Source organism: Salmo trutta, unplaced genomic scaffold (assembly GCF_901001165.1).
Source record: "Salmo trutta unplaced genomic scaffold, fSalTru1.1, whole genome shotgun sequence".
Taxonomy (NCBI): Eukaryota; Metazoa; Chordata; class Actinopteri; order Salmoniformes; family Salmonidae; genus Salmo; species Salmo trutta.
In genome coordinates this window covers 320,911-330,235 of record NW_021823258.1, presented here as the reverse complement: position 1 = coordinate 330,235, position 9,325 = coordinate 320,911, and the positions used below count along the sequence as shown (strand labels likewise).

The 9,325-nt window shown below is 43.5% G+C and overlaps 2 protein-coding genes across 2 annotated transcripts in view; one reads left to right on the top strand and one right to left on the bottom strand.

Annotated features, from left to right (window-relative positions):
* LOC115189962 (protein Wnt-5b) overlaps positions 1 to 9,325 on the bottom strand; it is a 139,901-nt gene that overhangs the window by 82,594 nt on the left and 47,982 nt on the right. The window contains exon 2 of the mRNA XM_029748489.1: positions 6,613 to 6,704. The gene's annotated coding sequence lies outside the window, so the exon portion shown is untranslated. The remainder of the gene's footprint in view (positions 1 to 6,612; positions 6,705 to 9,325) is intronic.
* On the top strand, positions 1,096 to 4,113 carry fbxl14b (F-box and leucine-rich repeat protein 14b). Its single transcript, XM_029748488.1, has one exon. It carries the CDS (start codon positions 1,646 to 1,648, stop codon positions 2,846 to 2,848), a length of 1,203 nt encoding a protein of 400 aa, XP_029604348.1. The 5' UTR covers positions 1,096 to 1,645; the 3' UTR covers positions 2,849 to 4,113.

Below are 9,325 nucleotides of genomic sequence, written 5' to 3'. Positions count from 1 at the left end.
GAAATGGAACTGTTGCCTGTTTGTGTTGTTGACCTGGGGGGTCAGAGCATAGAATCGAATCAGAGCATAGATGAAATGCTAGACATGCCTGAAATGAATAAGAAAAATGCATGGGTAAATGTATGATAATTATAATTTACACAAATAAGTTATCACTAAGATTGATCGGGATATAATCAACAAATATAATGCATGACTGGTCATTTCATTCATTTACACACAACAATGTAGTGAATATGCTTCAAAACAGGCTATAACCCTCTGAGAAATGTTGAGGGGAAATAGTAACAGCTTAGTAATACGTCTTGTTACCATAGTATTACATATAAAACGGAGTAATAATCTAACAATATGTACAGCAACAGGATAAACGTGCCATATTTGTTGAAAAATAAAGAATCTCCTTCAATTAAAAGGCATTTGATTAGAATCTGGCCATGATAATGTGATACCGGTGATTTGTGTTACTATTCAGCTCTACATTGTATCATTGTATCAATTGTAACACTTTTCACTTGGCAGCAGAGTTGTGTTACAGATGTATCCTTTACTTGATACATTTGGCGGATCAGACCTGATACAATGTTTCAGTTTGTAGAACACTGAGAAGGGAGACAAAGCACAGCGTTCTATTTGGAACACAGAACTCTAACAGACTCCTTCTAGAATAGTTCGAGCTCCAAAATAATAACACAAACACAGTTCAGTTTTAGATGTGTTATAAACCATCTAAATCATTTCAAATAGAATCAAAAACCAATATACCGCGACAACTAAAGGGTTAAGACTAAAGTGAACTGAATTGTAAGAAGTTGGTTTCCAGGGGAACTATTCTTACTGTTCCAGCTGAGTTGGACCAAACCACAATCCTCCCAGGGAAGGGGGGAGTCGAAACAGACTGTCTTAAATACATTTTAAATATCCTATGCTAAAGCAAGTCACACAATGTTCTTATTTACTAGGAACATGGATAATATATATTGTATTTTACAGTATTCCTTTAATATAAAGAAAACGGCGTTATAATTTGTAATGTGTATGTCCCTCCCCGCGGTAGAGCGGTGCTCACGGCCCTGCCAAGTCAGTTTGAAAGACCAGACAAAGGCAGGCAGGAAGCCCTTCGGCTTGGCAATGCGTGCGAGCCGAGAGAGCGCAAACGCAAACTGAAACCCCACTCCTTTTCTGATAACGGAGAGGAAGAGAGACAGAGAGAAGAAGCAGACTGGAATTCCAACCTTCCGTGTATTTATGATAGTTTAAAGGTCTCTTTTGAAAATGTATGACCGTTTGGATCCTCGGCGCGAGCCTAGACGTGTTTCTAAAGGCATCATAGGTAGCGTCGTCTGACCAAGGAGGGCTCGGGCGCTTTCCGTTCCTATCCTTCGCTTCCCCCCTCTTGGTGAGGGGATATATTGGAACAAGGTTTTGGGGCTTTTTGCATTTGAATCCTACTGCGCAACCAGACGGATCACGTGGGATGTGGAGTTGATCGATTTGCGCCGTTAAATGTATAAAGAGGAAATAGGGAAAAGGTCTGTTAAAAAAGCATAACCGCTTTCTTCCGGATTACAGGGGACTCTACTTTTACAGAGGGAAATACGTCGGTGGGCTCGGGGAACCGGAGTGATTTTTATGCCTGTTTAAAATGGAGACGCACATATCGTGCCTCTTTCCGGAAATTTTAGCCATGATTTTCAGCTACTTGGATGTAAGGGACAAAGGCAGGGTGGCCCAAGTGTGCGCTGCTTGGAGGGACGCTTCCTACCACAAGTCAGTGTGGAGGGGGGTGGAAGCCAAGCTGCATCTGCGGCGGGCCAATCCTTCTCTCTTCCCCAGCCTACAGGCCCGCGGAATCCGGAGGGTACAGATTCTCAGCCTGCGGCGGAGCCTCAGCTACGTGATCCAGGGGATGCCAAACATCGAGAGTCTGAACCTGAGTGGCTGCTATAACTTAACGGATAACGGCCTGGGGCACGCGTTTGTCCAGGAAATCCCTTCCCTTCGGGTTCTAAACCTTAGTCTGTGTAAGCAGATCACGGACTCCAGCCTGGGCCGGATCGCCCAGTATCTGAAGAACCTGGAGGTTCTGGAACTGGGCGGGTGTAGTAACATCACCAACACGGGGCTGTTACTCATAGCGTGGGGTTTACACCGGCTCAAGAGCCTCAACCTCCGCAGCTGCCGGCATGTGTCTGACGTGGGCATCGGGCACCTAGCGGGCATGACCCGCAGCGCAGCGGAGGGCTGTCTCAACCTGGAATACCTGACGCTGCAGGACTGTCAAAAACTTACGGATCTGTCCCTCAAGCACATCTCGAAGGGCCTGGCTAAGCTCAGAGTTCTCAACCTGAGTTTCTGTGGCGGGATCTCTGACGCAGGTATGATCCACCTCTCCCACATGACCAGCCTCTGGAGCCTTAACCTGCGCTCGTGCGACAACATCAGTGACACGGGCATCATGCACCTGGCCATGGGCACGCTGCGGCTCTCCGGGCTAGACATGTCCTTCTGTGACAAGATAGGGGACCAGAGTCTGGCTTACATCGCCCAGGGCCTGTACCAGCTCAAATCCCTGTCCCTGTGTTCGTGCCACATTAGTGACGATGGCATCAACAGGATGGTGCGCCAGATGCACGAGCTGAGAACCCTGAACATTGGACAGTGTGTGCGGATTACAGACAAAGGACTGGAGCTCATTGCCGACCACTTGACTCAGTTGACGGGGATCGATCTGTATGGATGTACTAAAATCACGAAACGGGGTCTGGAGAGGATAACGCAGCTCCCATGCCTTAAAGTTTTGAATCTGGGACTTTGGCAGATGACAGAGAGTGAAAAAGTGAGGTGAAACTAACTTGGCGAGGATTAGTTGGGGAGGGGGACACATAGAGAGGAGAAGTGGTAACGGCGCAGGAGACCAGTGGGCGGGGAAATGTTCCTTCTAAAATATATATATATCCTCTGCTCTCAATCTCGTCGTAGTTGGATATTTTCTCATTCAATGTAACTTAACTTAATGCTACAAAACTGTGATCAAAAAATATATTGCGCAATTTTAGGCCAAATGAAAACAGGATTAATCATCATCAAATGCATGTTTTCATTATTAACAACACAATACCCCGCCCCCGCATTATGAAGACAAACTACTTTTTATTATTCCTAAAGAGTCGCAATATTTAACTTCAAACTCTCCAACTATCGCGCCTAATACATTTGGCTACCTCGTTTATCAATGTGTTGTAATAAATCCGTGTATTGTTATAAAGAAAGAGAGGAGAGAAATTGTGCCTATAGACAGTAGCAGTCCCCTCCCCCAACGCGTCTCTCGCTTGGAGAATCCTCGCAGCAAAAAGAAACGCTCTCTAACTACCTTTGTGTTCATTTGCCCAGAAACGCTTAACAATGAAGAAGAGAAACGAACAGAGTTTCGTTTAAAAGGACTGTTCACACTCAGACAAAAAATAGCGACTTTATGCAAATTAAAACGGATTAAATACTGGTTTGTATCCAAAATCATTTTATTTTTGTTTTGTTTACTTTTTAACCCAACTTAAAGGCCTTGTAGCCTTGGATTCAAGCTTTGAATAATGGGACCCTTCCTTCCCTATATTATTTTGGTGTTTTTATGCTTATGGAAGCAGATATTGTCGAATTATTGCTGTTATTCAGAGCGTTGTACTTCAAATTGAAGTGATTTCTATAATAGAAATGCTGCCCCTTTTCTCAATCAGGTGTTTTCCAACTAATCCTCCATATCCTCGAGAATATGGGTCGCTACCTATTAAACACAATCATACACACTAGTCCACAATAACAACGGAAGAGACACTCCTTTGGAATAGAATCTAAATACATGCTTTAGAATGAACAAGCAATCGATCGTTATTTTCTCGGCTTCCAAGTGAATGCGTGTCAGGTCTACATGGGACCTATGGAATCAGAACATGACGTTATGAGCGAACACAACTGCAACATGTATTGAGTCCTGCTGAGAGACTACTGTGTTTTAATGTACTGTATATGTGTTTGTAAAAAAACAGAATCCAAAATTAAATTGTTTTATATTCTTACAGTAAACATTAAAGTTGATATTTATATAATAAATGAAAAGGTCATGTGGACTCGTTTTGTATTGTAGATTAGTAGCCTACTACTTATTGCTTTGATCGAAAACGTGTCCATTTAAGAGAAACAGCTGTTTATGTCCGTAGATCCCCGGAAGAGACAAGCTATTTAAAAAAGACAAGAACTGTCCACATATTATTATCGTTCTGATCACAACCATAATCTTACGAATTTGATTGTTCGGTTTAGAGAAACGGTTATAATGTTGATATGCCGGCTTGGATTGTTAAATTATTTACGAGCAGATTCAAAATGGATGCTTCCCTTGATTTTGCTTGTTATAATGATCAGTCTGACGTATTGTGTTGATACGTTTCAGCTGCTTGCTTCTCAAAGGGCTGTCACTAACGTGGCTCTAACCCAGGGATATTAAACCCTCACGCCCATAGACTTATTAGCATTTTATTGGGCTGTTTTTCTGGGACATTTTAGGCCACAGCCCAGGTTTTGGCTGTTTAAATGTTGCTAACATTTGGTTCTATGTTATCATGTGGGCTATATACTTTCTGTTTCTTTAGCCAAATGTGTGTTTAGAATAAGAGTAGGATACCGGCAGTTGCTTTTGTTTCCCGAAGTTAAAAAGGCACGTTGGGATTTTTCTCTGGCTTGCTCAGTCACGCATACCAGATCTGAGAGACTGCCTTGGTCCCACGGGACGTCTTCTCTCCTCCCACCCCCTCCCTTCTCCTCAGCCCCCAAAACTCAGCCGACAACCCCCCCCCCCTTCCTGTCTCACAGACACTTTTTAACATTCCACACCATCATTCAAAGCATTTAAGCGTTCTTCTTCTTTCTCCGTCTCTGTGTCTGTCTGTCGACAGGGGCGGAGGTAAAGAACTGGATAGAGGGGTTCTTGACCAGAGAGAGTCAGAGAGGGAAAGTGAGAATTCACTGCGTGCTGTTTTAGACTCCTCTTGGTCTTGTGTAAAAGCCAGATAACCCCCATTCTATAGATAAACAGGGAACTGTATTTTAGAACATCTTATCTCATATTTGTTTAGCAAAATAAATAAAAAATGATGTCCTTATATACGGGGGACTTCTCTTAATGTTGATGTTATGTTCTGGTAGTCTACCTTGACTGAAATGGTACATTTGTCAGTTCATTATGTTGGAGATCCTATTTGATCAGATATCCCCTTGACTTGATGTCTGATTGTTCTTCAATCAAAAAGGCTCCTGCTTGCTATTCTTTTCACTCATATTTAGTTTGTACTTCAGTTGAAATAGGTCCCGCTGTGGTATTTAGATGTATGTTTGTATTTTAGTTCAAAATGGCTGTTGATATACTTTTCAGATGAATTCAGTTTGTAGTTGAAATGGCTATTGTAGTACTTTTCATTCAATTTAATTGGTAGGCCAACTTCAGTGAAAACAGTCCCTGCTACAGTTCAATTGAATTGATTTTGATTCCCCAGTACTGTAGTTAGTTTGTAGCAAAGTTGTTTCAAACAGTTATTTTTGCTGAGTTGAACTGTCACGATCACAGTGTTACTTTAAAACCATACTTCGCTTTGAGAGGGAGAACCAGAGCCTTTGTACCGCTCACATTAAGGGGAATTGGCTCTTCTCAACAAAGCATGAGGGACATCTGCAATAATGTGCTAGCCAAGGCTCACCACCTCTCTCCACCTCCTCTCTTCACCTTTCTCCACCTCTTCTGTTTACCTCTTTTCCCCTCATCTCTCAACATCCTCTCTCCACCTCCTCTCTCCTCTCTTTACCTCTCTCCACCTCCTCATCTACTCTCCACCTCCTCTCTCCACCTCCACCTCCTCTCTCCACCTCCACCTCCTCTCTCCACCTCCTCTCTCCACCTCCACCTCCTCTCTCCACCTCCTCTCTCCTCCACCTCCTCTCTCCACCTCCACCTCCTCTCTCCACCTCCACCTCCACCTCCTCTCTCCACCTCCTCTCTCCTCCACCTCTCCTCCCTCCTCTCTAAGTCTCCACCTCTTTCCACCTCTGTTTTACAGCGCCTGCAGTTTAAAGGTGTTGCTGACTTACAGTAGAAACGCTTTGATGTTTTCACTGGCCTTCGGGGGTTGTGTGTGTGTGTGTGTGTGTGTGTGTGTGTGTGTGTGTGAGAGAGAGAAGTCTATAGGGGGTTTGAGTGTGGCAGGGCTTTTATCAGAGCTACAGAAGCTGAAAAAAATCCTGGCCTCCGGAAAAAGCATTTGGCGTGGCTGCCGTTTGATTGCAGGCTGGGGCTCGAAAGACCAAAAGATCTGGCTGGAGGTGTGTTGTAACTGTGTGTGCATCCCAAATTACACCCTTTTTCCTCTATAGTGCACTACTTTAGACCAGGCCACATAGGGCACTACACAGGGAATAGGGGGCTATTTGTGAAGCAGACTGTACAACTGAAATGTATATTATTTGTGAAGAGGGAAGTTAGCGAAAGAGGGGTGAGATTCTTGTAGAATTTACTGTTGAGACTAGAGGTGTGTGTGGACAGTAGTTAGAGAGAGAGAAGTAACTTACTGTATAGGCCTGGGTTAGGCTGGCAGGAGCACAAGTAGGGAGTGGAGGAGGGAGGAGGAAAGGTGACGTTGCCTCTCCCTAATGTCTGATCCCTGGAAAAAGAAAAGCAGAGGAATTTGTGAGTCACTATTTGACTTTGGACTGCTAAAAGTGAGTGTGGCGTGCTAAAATCCAGGCTGAGGCTCGTTAGGCAGGCAGGCTGTCTACTGCACCTCACTATAGAAACCTGCTGCCTGTACCAGAGATATAGACACACAAACCTGCTGCCTGTACCAGAGATATAGATACACAAACCTGCTGCCTGTACCAGAGATATAGATACACAAACCTGCTGCCTGTACCAGAGATATAGATACACAAACCTGCTGCCTGTACCAGAGATATAGATACACAAACCTGCTGCCTGTACCAGAGATATAGACACACAAACCTGCTGCCTGTACCAGAGATATAGACACACAAACCTGCTGCCTGTACCAGAGATATAGATACACAAACCTGCTGCCTGTACCAGAGATATAGATACACAAACCTGCTGCCTGTACCAGAGATATAGACACACAAACCTGCTGCCTGTACCAGAGATATAGACACACAAACCTGCTGCCTGTACCAGAGATATAGACACACAAACCTGCTGCCTGTACCAGAGATATAGACACACAAACCTGCTGCCTGTACCAGAGATATAGATACACAAACCTGCTGCCTGTACCAGAGATATAGATACACAAACCTGCTGCCTGTACCAGAGATATAGATACACAAACCTGCTGCCTGTACCAGAGATATAGATACACAAACCTGCTGCCTGTACCAGAGATATAGACACACAAACTTGCTGCCTGTACCAGAGATATAGACACACAAACCTGCTGCCTGTACCAGAGATATAGATACACAAACCTGCTGCCTGTACCAGAGATATAGATACACAAACTTGCTGCCTGTACCAGAGATATAGACACACAAACCTGCTGCCTGTACCAGAGATATAGATACACAAACCTGCTGCCTGTACCAGAGACATAGATACACAAACCTGCTGCCTGTACCAGAGATATAGATACACAAACCTGCTGCCTGTACCAGAGATATAGATACACAAACCTGCTGCCTGTACCAGAGATATAGATACACAAACCTGCTGCCTGTACCAGAGATATAGACACACAAACTTGCTGCCTGTACCAGAGATATAGATACACAAACCTGCTGCCTGTACCAGAGATATAGACACACAAACCTGCTGCCTGTACCAGAGATATAGACACACAAACCTGCTGCCTGTACCAGAGATATAGATACACAAACCTGCTGCCTGTACCAGAGATATAGACACACAAACCTGCTGCCTGTACCAGAGATATAGATACACAAACCTGCTGCCTGTACCAGAGATATATACACACAAACCTGCTGCCTGTACCAGAGATATAGATACACAAACCTGCTGCCTGTACCAGAGATATAGACACACAAACTTGCTGCCTGTACCAGAGATATAGACACACAAACTTGCTGCCTGTACCAGAGATATAGAAGTTCAGTTACTGTGTTATTGGGCCGGTTTCCATGACACAGATTAAGCCTGGTCCTGAACTAAAAAGCATGCTAAATTTAAGAATCTCTCTTTAAATAGCTTTTTAGTCCAGGAATATAGGCTTAATTTGTGTCTGGGAATACAGACACTGTGTCATTGGGCTGGTTTCCCAGGCACAGATTAATCCTTGTCCTGGTCTAATGGAGAATTTAATTGTCAATGAAGAAATACCTTTTTAGTCCAGAACTAGGATTAATCTGTATCTGGGAAACCAGCCTTTAGAGTTGACCCCCCCAGCAGTTACAGTGTTATTGGGCTGAGTATCCTAGACACAGATAAAGTCTAGTCTTTGACTAACACAACACTATTGGTTTAACGTTGCCTTGGAAACCAGTTCATACTATGTCTCAGAGCTGAGCCCCCTCCCAGTCTAGGTTTCAACCCTCAGTCAGACAGGGCTAGGCTGGGATATTACCAGTAGGATTTCCAGGCTCTGGTAATGATATCCAGATGAGATTTGTATTTAGCCATGTTCACACATTGGTGACATTTACAGTCTCAGATAATATGGAGAGGGCCTTCAGAAAGTATTCATACCCCTTGACTTATACTACGGTTTGTTGTTACAGCCTGAATTCACAATGGATATATATATATTTTAAATCTCACCCATCTACACACAATACCTCATAATAAAAAAGTGAAAACATGTTTTTTGACATTTTTGCAAATGTATTGAAAATTAATTTCCAAAATCGAATTTACATAAGTATTCAAACCCCCTGAGTCAATACATGTTAGAATCACCTTTGGCAGCGATTACAGCTGTGAGTCTTTCTGGGTAAGTCTCTAAGAGCTTAACATACCTGGATTGTACAATATTTGGCAATTATTATTTTCAAGTCTTGCCATAGAATTTCAAGCCGATTTAAGTCAAACTGTAACTAGGCCACTCAGGAACATTCAATATTATTTTTCTGAAATGTGAATTTGTCTCCCAGTGTTTGTTGGGAAGAAGTCTGAACCAGGTTTTACTCCCTGTGCTGAGCTCTATTCCGTTTATTTTGAATCCTCCCAAAACCTCCCTTGCCAATGACAAGCATACCCATAACATGATGCAGCCACCACCATGCTTGAAAATATGAAGAGTGGTACTCAGTGATGTGTTGT

What these genes read in the sequence shown, in the direction of transcription:
- fbxl14b (XM_029748488.1), top strand. Translation starts at nt 1,646, where the DNA reads ATGGAGACGCACATATCGTGCCTCTTTCCGGAAATTTTAGCCATGATT.